Raw genomic sequence first — 24,330 nt, forward strand, 5'->3', positions numbered from 1 at the left:
GCAGGGAATCAGTGTGGGATCCAGCAGGGAGAGCAGGAATCAGTGTGGGATCCAGCAGGGAGAGCAGGGGATCAGTGTGGGATCCAGCAGGGAATCAGTGTGGGATCCAGCAGAGGATCAGTGTGGGATCCAGCAGGGAATCAGTGTGGGATCCAGCAGGGAATCAGTGTGGGATCCAGCTGGGAGAGCAGGAATCAGTGTGGGATCCAGCAGGGAGAGCAGGGAATCAGTGTGGGATCCAGCAGGGAATCAGTGTGGGATCCAGCAGGGAGAGCAGGAATCAGTGTGGGATCCAGCAGGGAATCAGTGTGGGATCCAGCTGGGAGGGCAGGGAATCAGTGTGGGATCCAGCAGGGAGAGCAGGAATCAGTGTGGGATCCAGCAGGGAATCAGTGTGGGATCCAGCAGGGGATCAGTGTGGGATCCAGCAGGGAGAGCAGGAATCAGTGTGGGATCCAGCAGGGAGAGCAGGAATCAGTGTGGGATCCAGCAGGGAATCAGTGCGGGATCCAGCAGGGAGAGCAGGGACAAGGCAGGATCCATCTGTGAGGACCTGGATCCATCCCAGTGCCCTCTGTCTGTCCCTGGCAGAGGAGGATGAGGAAGATGAGGAAGCTGCTGCAGGGGACATCTCCAGGAGTGCCCAGCTCCGTGTCACTGTCACCGTCCTGCAGCTCCCAGTGCCATTCCTGCCTCTGCTCCCCTCCAGCCCCGCTCCCTCCCTCTTCCCTCTGTCCCTGCAGCCAATATCCCTCAAATAAAGGTAAAATTCCTCTTTAAGGGGACTCTGGTGGCTCCTGGGTGTGGGATGGGCATTGCTTGGGGATTTTTGGTGGATGTTGGAACATCCTTGGGTTAAAATTATCGCAAAATCGATAAATCCCGTGATTTCCGGAGGTTCCTGAGAGTGTGAGAACCGGAATGGTTCATTCCTGCACCTGCAGCCGGGGTGTGGCAGCTGAGGGGATGCAGAGGAGCCTGGCACTGAGAATCCTGGAATTGCTGAGTGGGCAGGGACCCCAGAGCCCCTGCAGTGCCACCCCTGCCATGGCAGGGACAGCTCCCACTGTGCCAGGCTGCTCCAGCCCCAGTGCCCAGCCTGGCCTTGGGCACTGCAGGGATCAGGGGCAGCCCCAGCTGCTCTGGCAATGCCAGCCCAGGCAGGAATTGCTCATTGCCAAGATGCCACCCATGGCTGCCCTCTGGCAGTGGGAGCCATTCCCTGGGTGCTGTCCCTGCAGGCCTTGTCCCCAGTCCCCCTGCAGGCCCTGCCAGGGGCTCTCAGCTCTCCCTGGATCCTTCTCCTCTCCAGGTGAGCATCCCCAGCTCTCCCAGCCTGGCTCCACAGGAGCTGAGGGGCTCCAGCCCTGCAGCAGCTCCGGGGCCTCTCTGGGCTCTCTCCAGCCCCACAAGGAGCGCCCGGCTGCTCTCCCGGCGCTGCTCCCTCATTCCCGCTGTGCCCGAGGGCAATCCGAGCGCTCCTTTGGGCTCTCCCGTGCCTGGGGCTGATCCCTCCCCGCTCCGGGGCTGGCACGGCGCCGCTGCTCCTTGGGAAGCTCCTGGGAAGCTGCTGCCGCCCCGGCCGGGCAGGTTCCTCCGGCTGCGCCGCGGCCGTGTCCCACGGCGGGGCGTGGAGCGAGCCCGGGCCGCAGCGGGAGCCGCTTCCAGCTCCCGATCCATCCATCCCGGCTGCGGCCGGCAAGGCTCCGGGCTCCGGCCATGGCCCGAGCGCAGGAACAGCCCGCGGCTCTCTCGGATATCCAGGTAAGGCTGCGGGGTGCTCCGGGACAGGCTCAGAGCTGAACGCGGCGTTCCCGTTCCAACAAACCCTGCCCGAGGGATTGGGCCAGCGCTTTGGGGACCGCCAGGGTGACACAGCCGGACAGGGTGACACAGCCGGACAGGGTGACACAGCCGGACAGGGCAGGGAGACACAGCCGGACAGGGTGACACAGCCGGACAGGGAGACACAGCCGGACAGGGAGACACAGCCGGGCAGGGTGACACAGCCGGACAGGGAGACACAGCCGGACAGGGAGACACAGCCGGACAGGGAGACACAGCCGGGCAGGGTGACACAGCCGGACAGGGTGACACAGCCGGACAGGGCTTTCGCTGGGGCTGCAGCGGCTCCTCCCCGGCTCCTGCCCCGCTCTCCCGGGCCCGGGTCCGCCCGGCTCCGGCGGCCGCTCCGGTTCCAGAGGCGCCGTCGGGAGCCGCTCCGAGCGCGGCCGCGGCTTCTCGGCGCTCCCCAGCCCCGGGTGAGGGAAACTTGGACGGAGATCCCAGCGGGAAAACTCGGGAGGAAGGAGCAGGGAAACCCCGCCACGTGCAGCCACCGCAGAGGGGCTGCTGAGGAACCGGCCCTGCTCCTCCATGGCCCCCGAAACGCCTTTGCTGCGGTTCCTGGGCACGGCTTCGGGCAGGGATGGCCGAGGGACAGAGTCCGGCCGTGCCCGGGGTCCCACATCGCACCCCCGTGGGGGCTCGGGGTGGCCCCGCTCCCGGCCGGCCCAGCCCGCGGTCCCTCCGTGCCTCCCGCAGGTCCTGGCGCTGGCGGGCGTCACCGTCCCGGCCGCGCTGCTCAGGTGCGTCCTGTCCTGTCCTGTCCCTGTCCCTCGCCCCGGGCTGGCACCTGGCGGGCCGGGACATTCATCACCCGCCTCGTCCCCTGCAGCCTCCTGGGCAGCGGATCCGTCCTGGCTGTCACCTCCTGGCAGGGGCGCTGCTGCCACATCCAGGTGAGTGCCCCCAGCTTATGGCAATGCTGCCACATCCAGGTGAGTGTCACCGGCTTTGGCAGTGTCACTGCTGCCACATCCAGGTGAGTGCCACCGGCTCCCAGGGACACAGGGCTGGGTCTGGCCCCAGCTCAGCCCGAGTCAAAGCCGAGCCAACAGCGGGGTGAAAGCCCCGGGCAGGGCACAGGAGGTGCAGGATGCCCCAATACCCGGGAGCCGCTGGGCCCAGCCCGGGAAGGGCCTCGGGAGCTCCCAGGGAACGTGGCCGCTGCCAGCAGAGCTAACGCGGTGCCCTGTCCCCAGCTGCGGCCCCTGTTCCTCCTGGCCCTGGCAGATTTCCTGGGTGCCACCGCGCTGCTGGGCACGGGAACCATCCCGCTGCTGCCGGCCCCGCTCTCCGTGCCCGCCTACGCCGCCTGTCCCTACGGGCGGATGCTGACCACGGTAAGGGGACACTGCTGGGGACAGCTGAGGCTGGAGTGTCCCGGGGACACTGTCCTGCGGTCCCCTCCTGGGACAGGTCTGCCGGGGCCGGGGTGGAGCGCGGGGAGGGAGCGGGCCGGGGCAATGGGGGTGTCGGGGGCAGAGGGAGGGTGGAAGGTGCCCTGGTGGCGCTGGACACAGCAGGATCCGCGGTCCCTTTCCCTCTCCTCTCTCTCCCAGACCTCCTACGCCGTCTCGTTCCTCATGGTCGTTGTTTACGCGTACGAGTCGCACCGCACCGTGCTCGGGGGGCGAGCTCGGCCCCCGGCAGCGCTGCAGGTCCGAGCCCGGCCCGGGCACACCGGGGACCGCCCTGGGCACACACGGCGCTGCCAGGGCAAGGGAGCAGCGGGGCGGCCCAGGGCAGCCCCTTTCCCCGGCAATTTGGGGTTCCGCCGGTCCTGGCGGGGCAGACCCTCGGCCGCGGCCGCCCCTCAGCCCCGGCTCACGGCGCTTCTCCCGCAGGAGCGGAGCCGCTGCCTGGAGCGGGCCTGGCAGGGCATTCCCTACGTGCTGGCCTGGTAGGTGCCCGCTCCAGCCCCGCCCGAGCGCCCGGGCAGTGCCGGGCTGGCCCGGGGCTCTCACCTCCCACCGGCCCTTGTCCCTTGTCCCGTGCCCAGGCTGGTGCCCGCTCTGACCCTCCTGGTGCAGCTGCTCGCCCGCGGCTCCTCCGCCGCCGCCATCGTGCCCGTGGTGCCCTGGGCCGGCTCCAACGACACCTTCAGCCTTTACTGCTCCAGGTACGGCCCCTCCGCCCTGCCCGGGGCAGCCCCCGGACACCGGGCGAGGCTTTGGGACCTCCATCCCCGCTCTGTCCCTGCAGCTGCCTCCTCCTGATCCACCCGAACCGGGACATCTGCTCCCAGGTGGGCGTTGTCCCCACCCACCCACCCACCCTCCCTGCGGGGCCGGGGGCTCCGGGGGGCTCCGGGGCCCGGCCCCGCTCATTCCCGCTGCCTCCCAGTCCGGCGGGGACACGAACGCGGGGCTGGAGGAGAAGATCATCTTCCTGCTGTACCTGGGGCTGGTGCTCGGCTGCTGCTCGGTGAGGTCCCGGCCCGGGGGGAGGCCCGGGGGTCCCCAGGCCGCGCTGAGCCCCTCCTGTCTGCCCGTCCGCAGCTCCTGTACCGGCGGGTGCGGCTCCGCTGCCGGGGGAACGCGGCGCTGCCGCTGCTCGGCCTGCACCGGGACGGCGGCACCGGGGCCAGGAGCGGCCGCGGCGTCAGCAGAGCCTTGCTGTACTTCCAGCTGGTTTTCCTGCTCTGCTGGACGCCAGGCAAGGCTGAGGGTGTCCCCAGGGTCACACTGAGGGTGTCCCACAGCCCTGGGCCCCGCAGGGTCACACTGAGCCTGTCCCCAGCTCCCCCAGCCCCGCAGGGTCTCACTGAGGGTGTCCCACCAAGGAATGTCCTTCTGTGTCCCATCCACAGCCTTCCTCCTCACCATCCTCTCCTTCACCAGCATCAGCCCTGCCTCGCTCTTTGTGCTCTACGTGTCCACAGTGAGTAAAGCCCCTTTCCCAGGGCTCCCAGGCTGGATGTTTGTCCCCATCCTACGTGGGAGCTGTGACAGCCCTTGGGGACAGCCCGGGCAGGGTGAGGACACAGCCCTAGACCCAGAGTGGCTCTCCCCACTGGAATTTGGGTTGGGATCTTGGGTTGTGATTTCCCCCTTTGGCTTTCCCCAAGAGGTGGATGTCCTTTAATGGGCCACACCAAGGGGAAAGCCCCCCCATGTCCTGTGCCACCCTGCCTGGGCTGTGCCTGCAGGCACCGGGAGCCCTGACCCTCTGTCCCCGTGTCCCCAGGCCCTGAGCGTGTCCCTGCAGGGCTTCCTGCACAGTCTGGTCTATGGCTGGATGAGGGAGAACTTCCGACGGGAGGTGCTGGCCCGGAGCCTGTCCCTGCAGAGCCCCGAGGGGATCAAGGCTTTCTACGACGACTCCCTGGGGGCTGCTCCCTGAGCCCCCACCCATCCATTCCCTGGGGGCTGCTCCCACCTCATGTCATTCCCTGGGGGCTGCTCCCATCTCATCCCATTCCCTGGGGCTGCTCCCACCCCATCCATTCCCGGGGGGCTGCTCCCTGAGCCCCCACTCATCCATTCCCTGGGGGCTGCTCCCACCTCATCCCACTCCCTGGGGCTGCTCCCTGAGCTCCCACTCATCCATTCCCTGGGGGCTGCTCCCTGAGCTCATCCCATTCCCTGGGGGCTGCTCCCACCCCATCCATTCCCTGGGGCTGCTCTCACCCCATCCATTCCCTGGGGCTGCTCCCACCCCATCCATTCCCTGGGGGCTGCTCCCTGAGCTCCCACCCCATCCATTCCCTGGGGCTGCTCCCTGAGCTCCCACTCATCCATTCCCTGGGGGCCGCTCCCTGAGCTCATCCCATTCCCTGAGCTCCCATCTCTCCCACTCCCTGGGGGCTGCTCCCACCTCATCCCATTCCCTGGGGGCTGCTCCCATCTGATCCCACTCCCTGTGGGCAGCCCAAAGCCCCGTCGGGATTTGCACATTGCCAGGAGCTCAGGGAATCCTGGAATGGCTGGGTGGGAAGGGACCCCAAAGCCCCTCGAGTGCCACCCCTGCCATGGCTCCCGGTGTCCCAGCAGGATCCCCTGGATGCAGCCCCTGGTGCCTGGAGCAGTTGGGGAGGGCACAGGTGGGGCTGGGCAGGTGCCACAGTGCTGGAGACCCCCCAACTTCCACGGACCCACAGGGCTGGAGTGCAGAATGCTGGAACCACTGCAGGGCCTTTGAGGGCCCTTCCCACCAAACCATTCCAGGACTCTGGGATATTGGCTTGCAGGAGATGGGGTCAGGCCTCCCTGGGAGGGATGCAAGGCTAAGAACACATCCCTGAGGGAGAATTCCTGAGGGAGGAGGTTCGGGCTGCTGAGGAACAGCTACAAGAGATGCTGGAGTCCCCAGCCCTGCAGCTGTGGCACTTGGGGACATTGGGTGGTGGCCTTGGCAGTGCTGGGCATGGTCAGACTCGATGTTCCAAGGTTTTTCCAAGCCAAATGCCTCTGTGGTTCTGTGATTCTGTGCCTTGGGAGGGGCAGAGGGACACACAGCCACCCCCAGGTGCTGAAAATCCTCTGGAAAACCAGGATGGCCACGAGTGACCAAGAGCAGGGACAACCACTCCCCACCCAATAAACCTCCCCAGCCTCCTAACCAGGACCCAGTTTGGCTCCAGGGCTTTTTTTAAACCACGATTTCCTGCTTTACAGGAGGGTTTGGGGCCTGCATGGACACACCTGGGATATGTCAGGATTTACACATCCCGAAGGATATTGCTCACAACTCCTTACTCCAGCAGGGCAGGGGCTCTGAGACACCCAGCAGCCTCCTGCAGCTCTGCATGGCTCCAGAGGGGAAATCCAGGAGAGTTCAGCCCCCTCTGAACCTCCCCAGCCCTGAGAATGGGCAGGGACCGATGGAAACAGCACAGCTTGCACTGGGAGCTGCCCCAGCTCAGGGCAGGAACAATCCAACAACCCCACCGTGTGCAGAGGTGCTGGGTTTGACCCTCCAGGCTGCCACATCCCTCCCAAACCCCTTTTTTAGGATAAAACTCCAGCCCTGGATGGACCTCTAGTGGTGCAATGCAGGTTTGGAGCGCCAATGCCCTGTTCCCAGTAAATCCATTCCCGAGGCAGGAAGGGGATCCAGGCACAGAGCAGGAGCTGCTCTGGAGGCAGGGGCAGAGCAGCGGGGCCCACTGCAGCTGGGCACAGGCTGTGCAATCAGCTTCTCCAGGTTTTATTGGGAGGGGGCTGGCAGAGCTCTCCCGGTGCCTCGGGCAGAGCCCCAGCCCCGCTGTGTCCCTGGAGCTCAGGCTGGGTTTCCAAGCAGAATAAATAGGATTTGGGGCCAGCTCCTCCCAGCAGCCATGCCCAGGCACTCCGGGGAGCTCTGATCCCTGCGGGTGCTCCAGCCCCTCCTCTGGCTCTGCCCTGGAGGAACAGAGCAGCAATTGTCCATGTCCAGCAATCCTCCTCCTGCTCCCGCGGCTGCCCAGGGCCAGGCACGGTTCTGTCCCCGCCTGCCCGTGCCCCTGCACGGCTGCTGCTGCTGCTCCCGGGCGGGACGGGCTGCGGGGACGCCGAGGATCCAAGCACGGGTGAGGAGGATGAGGTGTCCGGGCGGGCCCTCCTGCCCTGCGGTGCCACCCAGGGGCGGTTCGGCGGGGACAGCCCCGGCCCGGCTCCGCCCGCGATCCCGGGACAGCCCGGGACAGGCTGGGAAGGGTCTCCAGGAGCCCCCCGGCTCAGGGGTGGTGCAGCACAGTCTGCAGGTCCTCGGGCAGCGAGCCGATGATGGTGTCGATGTAGAGACCCACCCTCTGCAGGGTCTCCTCCTTGACGGGCAGGTGCTGGCAGCGAGCCCTCACCTGCAGGAAATGGGAATGGGCACATCCCAGGGGCCTTGCCCCTCTGCTGGGCTCTGCCTGCTGCAGCTCAGCATACACAGGGGCAGGAAACGCCACCTGAGCCTCGGGAGGGGAGGAATTCCCTGGATCCTCCCATTTCTGAGGATTTCCCACAAACACCAAACTCCCCTGAGCTTCCCAGTCCTCGAGGTTTCCCATGGCACAGGTGTGATCTGTGTCCCGGATTTCTCTCCACCCAGAGGGGAGGGAGGGCAGGGGGAGGCAGGGAGGGACTCACCAGCTTCTCCCGCAGCTTCAGCACCAGGTCCACGATCTCCACCTCGGACTTGTCCTTCATCCAGGCCACGATGTCCTGAGGAGAGAGTGGCTTCCCTCAGGGACACTTCCCAAGGGATTCCCCTAAGGAAAGCCTGAAGGTGAGCAGGGGGATTCCCATCCTCATTCCTGAAACACTGACAGAGCCCCTGCAGTGCCACCATGGCAGGGACACCTCCCACTGTGCCAGGCTGCTCCAGCCCCAGTGCCCAGCCTGGCCTTGGCACTGCAGGGATCAGGGGCAGCCCCAGCTGCTCTGGCAGTGCCAGCCCAGGCAGGAATTGCTCATTGCCAAGATGCCACCCATGGCTGCCCTCTGGCAGTGGGAGCCATTCCCTGGGTGCTGTCCCTGCAGGCCTTGTCCCCAGTCCCTCTGCAGCTCTCCTGGAGCCTTCTCCTCTCTGAGTAAACCCAGCCCTGTCCCTGTCACCCACGGCCTCACAGACACAGCCCTGTCCCTGTCCCAGCCCTGTCCCTGTCCCCCACGGCCTCACAGACACAGCCCTGTCCCTGTCCCAGCCCTGTCCCTGTCCCAGCCCTGTCCCTGTCCCTGTCCCCCACGGCCTCACAGACACAGCCCTGTCCCAGCCCTGTCCCTGTCCCTGTCACCCACGGCCTCACAGACACAGCCCTGTCCCAGCCCTGTCCCTGTCCCTGTCCCCCACGGCCTCACAGACACAGCCCTGTCCCAGCCCTGTCCCTGTCCCTGTCACCCACGGCCTCACAGACACAGCCCTGTCCCTGTCCCAGCCCTGTCCCTGTCACCCACCGCCTCACAGATGGCCTCCAGGTGCAGGGCCTCGAGCTTCTGGGTCATCTCGCGGTGCCGCTGCCGGAACCAGCCGTCGAAGTTGGGGGACTTGAAGAATCTCCTGCGGAGAGGTCAGCAATTGTGAACTGTGGGGAGCTGGAGCTGGCAGGGACCCACAGGGCAATCCCATCCAACAGCCCCACCCTGGGACCCTGGGCAGGGGTCAAGGGGACCCTGGGCTGGCTGGGGACACATCAGGACAAGGGCACAGGTGCCCAGAGCAGCTGGGACTGCCCCTGATCCCTGGTAGTGCCAAGGCCAGGCTGGGCACTGGGGCTGGAGCAGCCTGGCACAGTGGGAGGTGTCCCTGCCATGGCAGGGGTGGCACTGGAGAGGCTTGAGGTCCCTTCCCACCCAACCCATTCCATAATTCTGTAATTATTGTTTCTGATCACTTTCTGGGATTTTTTCATTCTCTATCCGTGCATTTCCCATTTTCCTTCCTTGGGTACCTAACTTCTGCATTTTTCCCACTCCTGTTGCACCAAGTGTTTTCTCCATCCCAGTCAGAACCAATTATCCAGTAAAGCCCTGGACCAACTTCCCTGCAGGATCTCCACTCATTTAAAACACACAAACCCCAGGCTGGATTTGCCCTGGATTTGCTCTCCCTGAGCATCCTGAGTTAATCCATGGCTGAGTTCTGCAGGCCCCACAGCTCCCAGAGCTGGTGCAGGGTTTGCTGACCATTTGGACAGGCCCAGCTGGGGCTGGGATCAGGATTCTCACCTGTAGAGCCCCAGCCAGTCCCCCTTGAGCACACAGGTGAGCTGGGGCCCAGCGTGCTCCAGGCTCTTCATGAAATCCTCCTGGCAGAACGGGCGGATCTGGGGGGGATTCTGCACAGGGAAATCCACGTTAGTCCATGGAAATCCGTATCAGAGAATCCCAAAGGAAACAGGAAAACAAGGGCTGCACTTCCAGTGGGAAAGGAGCCCAAGGCACTGAGGATAAAAACACCCCAAGGTCGATCCTCACGTGAGATTCTCAGTAATTCAGCTCCTGGCAAAACTGGGAATATCTGTCACAAGAGTTTTTCCAACTTTTTAATGAATTTTTAAAGGAGTAAAACCCTCTTCCTTCAGCAGGGGAGGTTCCCAGGAGTGTGCCCAGCACCCTGTAACCACTCCCAATCCCAAAGGGAAGGAGGACTGGGAAGTGCATCCTACCTTCCATGGAGTGATGGCCCTCTGCAGAGGCATCAGGCTGGCCATGTAATGCTCCTAAAACAAGAAAAGATAAAAATAAAAATAATAACTTCCAGGTGAGGAGCCTCTTGTGGTGGCCCTGGCAGTGCCCAGGGCCAGGTGGGCAGTGGGGTTTGGAGCACTGGGGACAGTGGGAGGTGTCCCTGCCGTGGCAGGGGATGGGATGAGTTTAAAGGTCTGTCCCAGGCACTGCTCCCTGTCCCCCCAGGTGTCCCTGCACTCACCAGAGGGATGATGAAGCTCTGGGTGAGCTCCAGCAGGTGCCTCCTCAGCAGAGCGCTCTGCACCTCCGAGGGGCGCTTCCGCTGGATGCCCTGCGGGACAGGGGGGTCACCCATGGCACAGCTGGGTCATGTGGGGTCACCCAGTGTCACCCATGGCACAGCTGGGTCACACGGGGTCACCCGGTGTCACCCACAGCACAGCCGGGTCATGTGGGGTCACCCAGTGTCACCCATGGCACAGCTGGGTCACACAGGGTCACCCAGTGTCACCCATGGCACACGGGGTCACCCAGTGTCACCCATGGCACAGCCGGGTCATGTGGGGTCACCCAGTGTCAGCCACGGCACACGGGGTCACACGGGGTCACCCAATGTCACCCATGGCACAGCTGGGTCACCCAGGTGTCCCCTCACTGTCACACACAACCTGCAGCTCTGCAGCCACAGGAGCCTGAAGTGCTGCCCAAGCTCCAGATCCCAAACTCCAGATCCCCAAATCCAGATCCCCAAATGCAGATCCCCAAATGCAGATCCCAAACTCCAGATCCCATAGCACAGATTCCACCCTCCACTCAAACACATTAAAATTTCAAGTTTCACTACACAAAACCTGAGGTTTTTTTCAGGACTTTTTTATATAAATGATTCCCACTCAGTTTATTGCTAGCACCAGGATTTAATCCTCAATATCAAGTGGAAAGCCCTAAACTGGGCATGATGAATGGACCCATTACAGACTAAATCATCCCAAAGTGTAAGTCCTGGAGAGCTCTGTCTGATCAAAGCCAGCTCTGGCACAGTTTCCCACCAGGACAGCTTGGGAGGTGCTCACCTTCAGCAGCCTTTTGATCAGGGTTTTGTCTTTGTGAAGGAATGTTTTATAGGAAGTGTAGATTCCTGGGTGGGAAAAACACGGCATCAGGAAAAATCAGGAGTCCCAAATGGACACAGCTCCCGTGCCAAACCCCACGGGAAGGGTCAGTCCTGAGGGATTCCTGAGGCCTGCACCCACCTGGTTTGGTGTCCAGGGTCTTCAGCTTGGCCAGCTTCTTCACCTTCACCTGCTTGGGCAGGTCTCCTGTGCCACACAGCGGGGACAATTCAGGCTCTGTCCTTCCTGCTGGGACTGCACCTGGGGACACCCAGCCCTGCCCTTGCCCACCCTCAGAGCAGTCCCAGCTCCCCTCCCTGCTGGAATTCTGGGATGGGGATGTGCTGGAAACCAGCTCCTCCTCCCCAGGGCTTCCTTGGCTTCCCAGCCAACAACGGCGCTCGATAAAGGAGAGGAGATTTCTCTCTCTCCACCTCTCTCAATTTTCTCTCCTGGAAGCTCCAGGACGGCAATTCCTGCTCCCCACACCCTGCCCCAGCTCCGTGCTCATCCTGCACATGGCCACAGCCAGAGGTGAGCTCCTGTGGGGCTGCTGGGCTCTCCCAGGAGAGGACACCACTGCCAGGGCAGCTCAGTGCCCAGGTGAGCTGCACTGACAGCCATGGGGTGCCCAGGTGAGCTGCACTGACAGCCATAGGTGCCCAGGTGAGCAGCACTGACAGCCATGGGGTGCCCAGGTGTGCCCAGGCAGCAGAGGGCACACAGGTGCAGGGCATGAACATGAGGGCATAAAAGGGTGGGCAAAGAACAACAAGAGCAGATGCCTGCAGCCTTCTGAAGTGGTAAGCTGTTACTGTAGGAATGCTTAAAGCTTTCTGAAATTGTGGCTCTCTCTGCAACAGCCTGGCACCTCCCCTGGCAGGCCCCCTGAGCTCTCCCTTCACCCTGAGCTCCCCTGGCCCCCTGGGCTCACCTGACATGCGGGGCTCGCCCACGCGCAGGATGTGCGGCCAGTGCTGCAGGGTCTTGATGAAGAAGGGGTTGGTGACGCCCACGACGATGTTGGGCCTGGAAGGAGGGGACAGGCTGAGCGCTGGTGGCCCCAGGTGTCCCTGGGGGGAGGTGGCAGGGCAGGGGGCACTCACGGGGCCTGGGTGCGCGTGGTGTATTCCTTGAACTCGCTGTCGTGGATGGTGAAGTAGGGCCGGAAATCGCAGCAGTAACGCAGCGGGGCCAGGCAGCTGCAGGGACAGGCACAGAGCCGTGCAGGGTCACCCCGGGCGTGGCAGGGTCACCCTGGGGATGGCAGGGTCACCCCAGGCATGGCAGGGTCACCCTGGACGTGGCAGGGTCACCCTGGGGATGGCAGGGCCAGCACAGGGACAGTCCCTGCCCTGGGCCGTGCCCACCCTGGGGCCGTGCCCATCGCCCTCCTGCCACCCTGGGCTCGTGTGCAGCTGCTGGCACAGCACCCTCAGGGCCTTTCCCAGCTTTCCAGCCCCCTGTCCCAGCCTGGAGTGCCCCAGGGGCTTGGGCTGAGCCCAGGGCAGCAGCACCTGGCAGAACCTCTCTGGGGAAGCTGCAGGTTTTGGGGTTTTGTGCTAAGACAGAGCTCTGAGCTGGGCAGAGAACATTCCTCAGGGCTGGACCCATCAAGGGAGATTCCTTTGTACTCCTCTCTACCCTTGCTGGAATATTTGCAGTTTGTCTTGCAAAGCTTCCACGAGCAAACTGAACCCGAGCCAGGTGAGCAGCACAGAGTGCATGTGGCAGGGAAAAGCTGCCAGAATTTGGTGTCACAGCTCCCAGTCCCTCCCACCCGGTGGGTGTTACCTGGTGAGGGCCAGGACCATCTCTGAGGACATGGTTGGGGACGGTGCCATCACCACCATGGGCTCCCCCAGCAGCATCAGCTCCCACAGCATCTGGATGTGGATCAGCACTGGCTGGAAGCACCTGGGACGATGGGGACAATGACAGGGTCAGTCAGGATGGACAGACACAGCTGTGGCCTGCAAGCCCCCCCCAGGTGTGCTCCTGTCTGGGAAATTGAGATCTAGGATGGACTTCCAGCATTCCACAGGGAAATTCAGCTGCTTTCACCTGGGCTGTCACTCAGTTGTTTCATACAAGTTTAAAGGAAATGCTCTAAGCAAAGTCAGGCAATCTGTGATCAGAGAGTCATGGAATGGTTTGGGTGGGAAGGGACCTCAAAGCTCATCCAGTGCCACCCCTGCCACTCTGGGGCCTCCTCTGGGCTCTCTGCAGCAGCTCCAGGTGCTGCTGCTGTGTCCCAGGGCAGGGGCAGCTCTGCAGCTGGGGTGTCACCTGAGGGGGCACGGGGGCAGCATCCCCCTGCCCTGCTGCCCATACTGGGCTCAGCCCAGGGCTGGGGGGCTCTGGGCTGGGTCAGCTCCAGCTCTCACCCCTGGCCCTGGGGCTGTGCAGGCACAACCCTCAGCTCCAAGCCTGCCCAGAATCCCAAAGGAGTCCCAGAACGCAGCAGTGTTTGGTTGTGCACCATCCCTGTGATTTATGGGATGCTCCCAGCAGGGAGAGGGGAGAGGGTTGGCAGGAGCCTCTCACCTGAACAGATCCAGCTCATGAACACTGGGGAGAACCAGGGGGGCTGGTAACAGATTCTGGATGAGGAAGGGAGAAAAGGCTGTTAGTAGCTGTTAGTGAACTGTGAGGAGATGGGAGCAGCCTGCCTGGAATTCCACCAGCCAGACACAGGGAACAAGGCTCACACCCTGAGGTGGGCACAGCACTCAATCCCAAACTAATTCCTATGCCTACAAACTAAAGAAGGCTCCCTTCTTTTCCAGATGGGAAAGGCTGCCCATGCCTGATCCTTTGTTTTCCAGGGTTTCCTCTGGTGGGAGAGTGTTTGAGACAGAGCAGAGCCAGCGGGGTTAGAGATGTGGCACCAAACCAGTGTTAGTCAGAGAAAGGGGAAAGGAAGGAATCCAAACCAGAGCTGAACCAAAACACTGAAGCAAATTCAGAACAACTCCAGGGTGAAGGCAGGAGACCCAGCAGGGCCTGACTTCCCAGGAAAAGCAAGAGGAGCAGTGAGTAAAGCACCCAGAGTGGGTGCAGAGAGCCCTGTGTGACTCCAGGCAGGAGAGACTGGCGTGGATCTGCTGAGATCACACTGATCCCAGCCCAAAGGGTTCCCAAGAGGATTCAGGATCCATCTCCTCCCTCTGCTCCAGCCCCTCTCACCTCCTGGTTGCACTGCTTCACTGGGCTGGAGCCTGGCTTGTCCACCCGGGATGGGATCCTCACCTGCAGGGCAAGGAGAGCAGGGACCACACTGGGGTGGGACTGGCAAGGCAATCCCAGGCACCGTTTCCAGCTGGCAAGGCTGTGGGGAGTGGGGAGAGCAGGGATTTCACATGCAGGAACACAGCTCCCCAGGTACCTGGATGACAACTCCCATCACGGGCAGGTTCAGGGTCTGGCCAGGCACTGGGGGTGGCCACTGGTCGATCTCGTTGCACACTGTGGGGCACAGGAAGGGAAGAGATTCACCTGAGGGGAAAGTCCAGCTCATCCTGGCTTTCTGAAAGGGAACTGTTCCCTTTCCCAGCTCACACATCCCCCTGGCTTGTGGCAAACCCAGAGCTGATAGATCAGGATGAAATCAGGCACAAAAGGCCTGATGGGGGCACAGCAGATTCCTGGCTTTGGGAATAGCCCTCATTCCTTGGGAACACCCTGCCCCATCCCCTCCCTCCCCACAATCCCTCCTTCACACCTGGTTATCCGCTTGGACAAGCAGGAGGAGGTTCATCCCTGCTGGAATCTGCTCCAGAGTGAAGCCATTTGGAGCACTGCAGCTGTTTTCCAGGACCCTCCCGCTGCAGCCCCTCTACCCCAAGCTGGAATCCCTGCCCCCAGCTCACCTGCCTCCAGGCAGGGCTCCAGCTTGTCAAAGTACTCCGGAGCAATCAGCTGCAGCAGGCACTGGAACAGGTTCACGTAGGGAAGGCGGGACACGAGCACCAGGGACTGGGAATGGCACATTTGGGATCAGGACCCCCCTGACCCCAGCACTGCCCGTTTCTGTGCTGCTTAGAGAGGGGGGAACTTAAAAAACCCAGCACTCAATCCGTGGAGCAGCTCCCAAGCAGCACTTTGGTGGAATTCCTGCTGCCACCTGCTCGTGAGCCAGGATTTGGGAGAGCAAAGGGATGGGAGCATGGCCTGGCAAAGGAGCAGCTGGAGAGGGAATAAAAGTCAATTGCTAGTGGGTTCAAAGCTCCCAGAAACCATTTCAGGTGGAGAAGCACAAAGGAGCGACTCCTGAAATGGGAATTGGGCAGATAAACAAAGTCAAGGAATGCTGGAGAAGGACAAAAGAACTTGGAATAATGAATTGTGTCCAGCAAGGCCTTTTTGGTTCTAATTGGGGCCTCCTTGTGAAATAAATCCCTGTTTTTTACAGCTGTCCCAGCCCAGCCCCACTGGAGGTTTCATTGTTACACTGACTCTCCTCTTCCTCTAGCCATTAATGAGTGCATTAATTAGGAATGCAGGAGTCATTAAAACCCCTCCTGTCCAACCCCAAACTTGGCCATTTGAATTCAAACCTCATCCAAGTGTGATAATTCCTTCCCTGAGCAATCCCACTGTTCCAGTGGAAAACTCACTGGTTTAGTGGGGATGGAAAAACTGAATTCTGCATTAGCAGGAGTCAGAAAGGAGCTCCTGGAGGTGGAGGGCACAAAGCTGAGGACACTGCTGGGACTGAGATGTCCCCATGGACCAGCACAGGACAAGGGGGAACAGCCTCAAGCTGGGCCAGGGGAGGGTCTGGATGAAATCAGCAGGAATTTCCCCATGGAAAGGGTCAGGCTGCCCAGGGAGCTTTGGGGTGCCCATCTCTGGAGGTGTCCAAGGGATTTCTGGAGGTGGCACTCAGGGCTCCGGGACAAGGTGGGCACTGGGCACAGCTGGGACTGGATGGGCTGGGAGGGCTTTTCCAGCCCCAGGGATCTCGGGATTCCAGACTCAGCACTGACCTTCTGGAAGTAGCCCCTCCTCATGGAGCTGTCCTTGACCTGCCGGAAGTACACGTACCCGAAATAGTGAGCAGCCTCTCGCTGCAGGGACAGACGGACAGGCAGGGACAGAGAGACAGGCAGGGACAGAGAGTGATAGAGAGACAGGGAAGGACAGAAAAAGAACAGAGAGACAGTTAAGGACAGCCCAGCCCCACTGCCACCAGCCCCTCCTGAGCCACCCCCCTGCTCTGACACCTCCCAGCCCTCCAAGAGAGATTTCCAAGGGGGCACAGGGAGAGACACAACTGGGAGGGCTGGGGGTGCTCACATGGAGAGGGACATTCCAGGGAGAGCTCAGAGCTAAAGGGGCTCCAGGAGAGCTGCAGGGGGACTGGGGACAAGGCCTGCAGGGACAGCACCCAGGGAATGGCTCCCACTGCCAGAGGGCAGCCATGGGTGGCATCTTGGCAATGAGCAATTGCTAGCCCTGGAATAGAAGTCCCAGAGGAAAATCTGCGGCTGCCCCTGGATCCCTGGCAGTGTCCAAGGCCAGGCTAGACACTGGAACTTGGAGCAGTCCAGGACAGTGGGAGGTGTCCCTGCTTCAGCTCCCTCTCCCAGCATTGCCAGGATCCCCCTGCTTCAGCCTCCTCTCCCAAAATAACTGAGGTCTCCCAAATTCAGTTCCCTCTCCTAGTGGAACTGGGGTCTCCCTAATTCTGCTCCACCTCCTAAAATATCTAGGGGTCCCCCTGACTCAGTTCAGTTCCCTCTCTCCAATTCAATTCACTCTTTGATCCCCATGACCTAATTCCCTCTCCTAGCAGTTCCCTGATCCCATTCCCAGTCCCAGCAGTTCTCAGTCCCTGATCCAGTCCCACCTTTAATCCCATTCCCTGTCCCAGCAATTCCCAGTCCCTGACCCAGACCCACCTTTGATCCCCTGATCCCATTCCCAGTCCCAGCAGTTCCCTGTCCCAGCAGTTCCCAGTCCCAGCAGTTCCCTGTCCCAGCAGTTCCCTGTCCCCTGATCCCATTCCCAGTAGTTCCCTGTCCCGCTCTCCCTCCCTGTGAGCACAGAAGGCAATCCCTGAGCTGAACCCACAGCCAAGAGCAGGAGGGTTTCCCCAGGGACCCCAGACCCAGGGCATGCCTGGCTTTGTCCCGGCAGGGTGAGTGAGGGCCAGGACCCACCTGCAGCGTCACCGGGGCCTCCCGGTTGTAGCGGCCGTCATCCTGGAACGGGGAGCTGCGGGAGCCCCCGGCCTGGCGCAGCCGGAAGCTGAACTGGGTGTCCCCGAGGCCACCTGCCACAGACACGGGGACAGTGACGGCGAATGGCTCCAGCACAATGGGAGGGGGCCATGGGGAAACCCGGCAGGGAATGGGGAGGGACGGGGCAGAAACCAAAGAAATACAAAAGGGAGAGCAAAGGGAAAAAGGAAGCAAAATGGGAAGGAAAAGGGAAATGGAACTATAGGAAAAAGCTTTTCCCTGGCAGGGTGGGCAGGCCCTGGCAGCTGGGGCTGCCCCTGCATCCCTGGCAGTGCCCAAGCCAGGCATTACATTGGGGCTTTTGGCACCCTGGCACAGTGGGAGGTGTCCCTGCCATGGCAGGGGTGGCACCGGAGGGGCTCTGAGGTCCCTTCCCACCCAACCATTCCAAGATTCCATGAAAATGCAGAAACCCAACCCTCAAAGCCCCAGGGCCTGCCTGGATGGGCAGATTTATTTCTCGTTGTCCCTTTGTGAAGTACAAACTCAGGTTTGGGAACATTTCTGCTGGAAGTGTCTCCTCCCCAGCTCCTGCTCCCAACCACAGCAATGTGACAGCTGCCACCCCTCCCGGCCACACTGGGAATTCCCTTGGAGCACCCACCCAGCAGAGCACGGGGGGCTCTGGCTCAGCCCCAGGGTGCTCCCTGCAGTCCCCTCGGCCCTGCTGCACCCCAGGGACTGTCCTCCCACCAGGGACACTTCTGTCACCGCCGCAGTCACCCACCTGAGTAGGAGTCTGGGAAGGACAGGTAGCAGATGCTCGTTTTCTGCAAAAAACCAACACCCAGTGAGGCCCAGGAGAGCTGCTGGCAAAGGAGGGAGGAGGGAATGAAGGGTGGGGTGGTTACCTCCTTCTCGGTGAGCCTGAAGTCGTGGGGATACACCAGCTGTGGAGAGAGCAGAGCCTGTCAGCCCCTGCGCCCACAGCTCCACACACAACAACCCCCTGACCCCAGCAGAGCCCACGGGAGAGCCCCTGGGATGATTTAAACTCTGAACCTGGCACTGAACCCGGCTTTAGTTGCATTTCTGGACAGACCCAAAGGCTCCTGGTTTAGATTTATTCCTGATGGCCGAGTGAATGAACTGCCCCAAATCCTCTGGGAGCATTCCAGATGTGCAAACATCTGTTCTGTCAGGAGCAGGACAGGACACACAGGAGGGACAGGGTGGAGCAGGAGCTGGGAAAGAGCAGGGGGGTGTGGGGGATGCACTGCAGGAATGGGGAACCAGGAGGGCTCAACAGCCACGGCTGAGACAAACCCCGCAGGGAGGAATTCTATAACCTGGATTGGATAACCTTGGAGGGCTTCTCCAGCCTGACTCTGCGCTTCTCATAACCCATGGGGATCACAGAGCCAGGGAATCCTGGGATGGGTTGGGTGGGAAGGGATCTCAGAGCCCCTGCAGTGCCACCCCTGCCATGGCAGGGACAGCTCCCACTGTGCCAGGCTGCTCCAGCCCCAGTGCCCAGCCTGGCCTTGGGCACTGCAGGGATCAGGGGCAGCCCCAGCTGCTCTGGGAATCCCTTCCCAAAATCCCAGCCCAGGCTCCCTCTCCAGGGAATTCCCTCCATTCCCAGCTCTCCCAGCCTGGCATTGGATCCATCCCCACCCCGACTCCTCTCCAGGAAGGGATTTTGGGCTCTGGGGGCTTCCCTGGCAATCTCAGCACTCCAGGAAGGGTCTCCCTTCCCTTTGCCATCCCCAACTTCCATAAAAACCCCTGGGGATGGATTCTGAGTGTCCCAAATGCCAGAATGGTTTGGGTGGGAAGGGCCCTTCAAGCCCATCCCATTCCAAGCCCACCATCCCAGGCTGCTCCAGCCTGGCCTTGGGCACTGCAGGGATCAGGGGCAGCCCCAGCTGCTCTGGCAATGCCAGCCCAGGCAGGAATTGCTCATTGCCAAGATGCCACCCATGGCTACCCTGTGGCAGTGGGAGCCATTCCCTGGGTGCTGTCCCTGCAGGCCTTGTCCCCAGTACCCCTGCAGGCCCTGCCAGGGGCTCTCAGCTCTCCCTGGATCCTTCTCCTCTCCAGGCTGGGCATTCCCAGCTCTGCCAGCCTGGATCCCTGGGAGCTGGGGGGCTCCAGCCCTGCAGCAGCTCCGGGGCCTCTCTGGGCTCCCAGCAGCATCCCAGGGCTGGGGCAGCTCTGCAGCTGGGGTCTCATGGGGTGGGTCCCGAGCAGGAGGATCCCACAGAGCCCCTGCAGAAGTGCAGGAACTGCAGTGGAGCAGAAGGAGCCGGCACAGGCCGGGCTGAGCTGGATCTCCCGTGTCAGCCTCAGGATTGTGCTCCAGAATCAGCTGCTGCTCCAGCCGGAGCTCCCGGGTGCCCGACTCTCCTCTCCAGGCTATAAATAGGCCGGGTGGCCCCATGCCAGGGGCTGGGAGCTCACCCAGCTCTCACAATTCCCGCGGGTCCCTCGGCGAGGGCGGCGCTCCGGCCCAGCCAGCCAAACCCCCAATTAACAGCGCTGCTGCTGAGAGCTGAGCTGAGACAACAGCCACCAAAACCCCGGGGCAAAATGATCCCCGAGCAGCTCCAGGGACTCGGCAGGGAGAGGGAGGGCTGGGATTGTCCCAGGGCATCCATCACCTCCCTGCTGCCCCTGTTCTGTGCCAGCACCCCCAACACATCCCTGTGGTTGGGAGTAATGAACCCCACCCCAACGTTTATCCTGTTAATTCCCAGGGAATCACGGCCTGGACAGCTGATCCTGGTCCATCAGTGAATCCCGGGAATTGTGCTTTCCTCAACATTGGCTGCCTAATTCAGAGCAGGACTTGGGACAAGGCTTCAGCTTCTCCTGCTGGATTTGGGGGGAGCTTTCTGCAAGAGAACGTTTGGAAAATCAGGCTTTAACATCCAGGGCTGGAATTGATGATCTCGGAGGTCCTTTCCAACCTTAATCCCTCATCTTTGCTTCCCCTTCACTTTAACTCTGATGTTTCTCTATGTTTGGGGTATATCCAAATATTCAAAAGTTCAAAACTTCAAATCCAAGCCAAAAGGAATCTCAGTCACTCTAACTTTTCAAAAGCCAAAAAAAGGCAAATGAAGGGGAAATTCGGATGTGTAGAAGTCCCTGGATGTAGCCAGAGCAGCCCAACAGGGCTTCAATCACATCCTAAAGTGTTTATTTGGTTATCGGGAGGTGGAGGGGCCAGGAACAGGGATTCCATTTAATTCCTGCCTTGATTTGGGTTCTGCTTTCCTACAGCTTCTCCACTGTCCATGGAAGCAGAGTGGGAATTGCTGAATTCCAGGATCGTGGGGCTCTCCCTCAGAGTCTGCTGGATTTCTGAGTCTCCCAGAGCTGAATTTCAGAGACCCTCCAGGTCTGTACCCACAGAGACCCCCGGGGTTTGTATGGCCAGACCCCCTAAATTGGTACCCCCAGAGCCCCCCAAGCTTCTCCTCTTGCTGGCTTCCCTTCCCATATCTCATCCTGCTCCTTCCCCTTCCCTCTGGGACAGAAATCCACAATGGTTTTCCAAAGGAAGGGGGACAGTGGGGCTGTGTCATCCCCACTGACGTGTTCCCAGTTTTCCTAAGTCATTTCTGCCACATAAGGAACATTTTCCCACTGAAACTCATGCAGGCAAAGGGAGGAAAAGAATGAAAATTCCTTTCCAGGGATGAACAAACAACATTCCTGCATCCCTCATCCACAAAGGCCCCTCCTCACAAAGGCAGCCAGGTGAGAACCCACCTTTACACATCAGAACACAACTACAAAGTGTTGAATTTGCCATGTTAATTATCATCCCAATATTCTTCCCTTTTTTCGGGTCTTTCAGGCCTGCTTTTGCAGGAAAAAGGATCAAACATGTGAAACTCGGGTCTGGAGGAGATTTTTTTATTGACTTTGAGGCTCCAGGGAAAGAATCAAGTGTTCAAGGCAAGGGAGCAGCAAAAAGGTGGTGTTGGTTCCTCCTGCTTCCCATTCCCTTTGGAAGCTCCAGCATTTAAAACTGGGAAGGCTGAATTCTCTGAAAACCAGATCAATCTCCTTAAAAAGGGCAGCGCAAGGAGTGACTCCCACAACCACAAGAAATAGGAGGAAACTTGAGGTGGTGCCTCAGGTTCAGACAAATCCACAGTTCCCTGCTTTCCTCAGAGAGCAGCCCCTGAAGAGCCCAGCTCCCCCCAAACCCTTGTGCAGGACCAGCACTGGACATTCCAGGGAACCGGGAACAGCTGTCCAGCCCTTCCCATCCCAATCCCACCCAAAGGGGGCTCAGCCCTGCTCCAACCCAGCCGGGGAACTTCCCTTCCCTGGGAATCCTGCACGGACACCCCCCTGCCCTGGCTGCTGGGAATGTGTGTCTTTGGAATCCTGGAATGGGTTGGGTGGGAAGGGACCCCAGAGCCCCTGCAGTGCCCCCCTGCCATGGCAGGGACAGCTCCCACTGCCCCAGGCTGCTCCAGCCCCAGTGCCCAGCCTGGCTTGGGCACTGCAGGGATGCAGGGGCAGCAATTCCAGCTCGGAGCTCTCCCTGGATCTTTCCCTTCCCTCCCAGCCGGGCTCCATGGGACGCGTCACCCTGGGCAGGTTTTATTCCATGAAGAGAATCCATAAAGGTCTCTTGGATGCTGCTCTGTGCACCCCTCACCCTACAAAGATCCCACTTACCCCAAATCTCTGCCCGGGCTCCGCTCCCCTCCCTGTTCGCTGCCTCCACCCCAACCCTGATCCCCCTGTCCACACCCCCAACCGTGATCCCGCTTTCCCCTGCCCATTCCCGATCCCGCTTTCCCCTGTCCATTCCCGATCCCGCTTTTTCCTGTCCATTCCTTATCTCGCTTTTTCCTCTCCACACCTTAAGCCTCTTTTCCCAGTCCAGTCCTAATCCCCTCCGTTCCCATCCTTAATTCCCCTTCCACTCCGCCATCCCTGATTCCCTCTCTCCCCATCCCTGCTCGCTCCACATCCCCAGTCCCTGACTCCCTTTGTCACCTCCCTGTTCCCATTCCCGACCCTCAGCCCCATCCCCGATTCCCCGTTCCCTCTCCCCATTCCCGTTCCCCTCCTCTCCATCCCGGCTCCCCTCCCAGCCCCGCTCCCTGAGGCGGAGTGCCCGTGCCCGTGGCGCACCTCCATGGCCTGTCCCAGCTCCAGGTCGAAGGTCACCACACACACGCAGTCGATCCATGCGGCGAAGCGGCCCCAGGGCAGCGGGGAGGCGGCGGCGGCGGCGCGGCGGGGCCGGGGCCCGGCCCGGCTCAGCGCGTCCATGGCGGCGCCGCCCGCCCGCGCGCGGCCCGCCCCGCGCCGCGCCCCCTGGCGGCCGGGAGGACCCCGCCCCAACGCGCCCCCGCCCCGCCCCAAGGCGCCCCCTGGCGGCCGGGAGGTCCCGAGACCATCGAGACGGGAGCGGGCGCGCAGAGCGGCGCCGGCGGGGTTGTACGGGTGTCATGGCGGCGGCGTGAGGGCTCCGCGGGTCTTGGATGTATTGAACCCGCGGCGGCTTCACCGCTCGGCGCCCGGCCCTCTCCTGTGCCGGCCGCGGCCCGTCGGACCCCCGCGTGTGCCGGCCGGAGCCTCCCCAGCCCCTGCCTGTGCCCGGTCTGGGCCTCCCCGAGCCCCCGTTCGCAGCCCCCCGGGCCCGCGGGGCCGGTTTTAGGAGCGCTCCAAACACCCTTTAGAAAAGACGCCGTTTGTTCTCTGCCGGGCGTGAGGAGGAGATTTCCACAAAGCAGGCTCACGAAGGGGTCAAAAATGGCATCTCTTTTACAGGAGAAGTTGCACAGACCCGCCCCGGTGTAACACACTCTCCACCTGCCTAACGCACAGCTCGTTGTGTGACCCAAGCTGACCCAGCTGAAAGTTGACTTTCGCTTGAGAGAGAGTTCTTTTGTTGAGCGACTCCTATTGTAGAAGTTACCTGACGCCTCGGTTACGTTTACAAAGGTGAGAAAATGACACCGATTCCTTTAGGAGCAGTTTTCCCCGGGAGTGAGGATGCACCGGGGAGCCCCGGGCCCGAGGGTGTTGGCAGAGCCGGCACGGGGGTGTTCCAAGGCAGAGGGCAAAGGCTGACCCGGGATTGTTAGCTACCGAGATTTTTGTGCGATTCCAGGCACGTGAATGCAGTGCACGAGCTGCTTCCTGCTCAGGGACATCTGGGAAATATCGGGGATAAATCACAGATCTGTGGCAGGTTTGCTGAGGAGCACCCAGGCACTTTGGGGGGTTATTTATCACCAGAGTCAGGCCCGGAGCAGAGGAGGAGTAGGAGCAGTGTAAAGAGAAAGTGTGAGAAGGAACAATTCCACCCTGGCAGTGCCCAAGGCCAGGTGGGACAGGGCTTGGAGCACCCTGGGACAGTGTCCTTGCCCACAGGACTCGGTGGGCTTTGAGGTCCCTTCCAGCTAAACCATTCCATGATTCCAGAGTGCCCATTGGTGTCCAAGTGACCCCGAGTGTCCCTCAGGCACCCCGGGTGTGTGGTGTCACTGCAGCTCCTGGCAGGGACTGTTTTGCACAGGAATCTCATGGCCAGGCTGCCGAGCTCCCACAGCAGCATCGCCCCCGTGGGTTTGGTTATTTATTTTTGGCACTTCTTTGGCCCCTCCGTGTTGTTTGTTCAGTTTCAGCCCTTTAATGTCCTTGCCCCACCTGCCCTGCCCCTGTCAAACTCCCCAGGTCAGGGAGCAGAGGATGTGCACTTAAACACTGCCCTGTCCCATGAACTGCTAATTAATTCTGATTATGATTTATTACAGGCTTGTAATAAAGCCTGCACCACTGCATTTATACTTGCCACACTTGGAGCTGATTCTTGCCACACAAGGGACAGGAGGAAAAGATAAGGAAAATATAAATTAAAAATATTGGTCATTTTTTCCTCAGTAACTCTTTGTCCCACAATAAAAATCAGTTTTAATCTTGTCCCAGGGGTCTCCCATGGCTGATTTCACTGCAGCCACACAAATATTCCCTCCTGGCCAAGCAGAAGAAAATTAACTGTGAATAAAAAGGACAATAAAAGTGCTTAGAACATCTGAGAAGTGTAAA

At 61.0% G+C, this 24,330-nt stretch overlaps 1 protein-coding gene across 1 annotated transcript; it reads right to left on the reverse strand.

Annotated features, from left to right (window-relative positions):
• Positions 1–6,977: 6,977 nt before the first annotated feature.
• Positions 6,978–22,593, reverse strand: DENND6B (DENN domain containing 6B). Its single transcript, XM_074540287.1, has 20 exons — positions 22,408–22,593; positions 18,153–18,191; positions 18,029–18,071; positions 17,221–17,333; positions 16,045–16,125; positions 14,926–15,031; positions 14,442–14,521; positions 14,243–14,305; positions 13,601–13,656; positions 12,848–12,970; positions 12,160–12,255; positions 11,988–12,082; positions 11,195–11,260; positions 11,015–11,079; positions 10,183–10,272; positions 9,920–9,973; positions 9,480–9,589; positions 8,709–8,811; positions 7,902–7,976; positions 6,978–7,624 (listed from the first exon to the last, which is right to left on the reverse strand). Exons 1-20 carry the CDS (start codon positions 22,546–22,548, stop codon positions 7,502–7,504), a joined length of 1,722 nt encoding a protein of 573 aa, XP_074396388.1. The 5' UTR covers positions 22,549–22,593; the 3' UTR covers positions 6,978–7,501.
• Positions 22,594–24,330: the final 1,737 nt, after the last annotated feature.

This window comes from Zonotrichia albicollis, chromosome 4, assembly GCF_047830755.1.
Source record: "Zonotrichia albicollis isolate bZonAlb1 chromosome 4, bZonAlb1.hap1, whole genome shotgun sequence".
Taxonomy (NCBI): Eukaryota; Metazoa; Chordata; class Aves; order Passeriformes; family Passerellidae; genus Zonotrichia; species Zonotrichia albicollis.

Coding starts and splice junctions, on each gene's coding strand:
- DENND6B (XM_074540287.1), bottom strand. CDS start 22,548: ATGGACGCGCTGAGCCGGGCCGGGCCCCGGCCCCGCCGCGCCGCCGCC. Junction 11,080..11,194: donor GACCCTGGACACCAAACCAG/GTGGGTGCAGGC, acceptor TTTCCCACCCAG/GAATCTACACTTCCTATAAA. Junction 9,974..10,182: donor AGAGCTTCATCATCCCTCTG/GTGAGTGCAGGG, acceptor TTCTTGTTTTAG/GAGCATTACATGGCCAGCCT.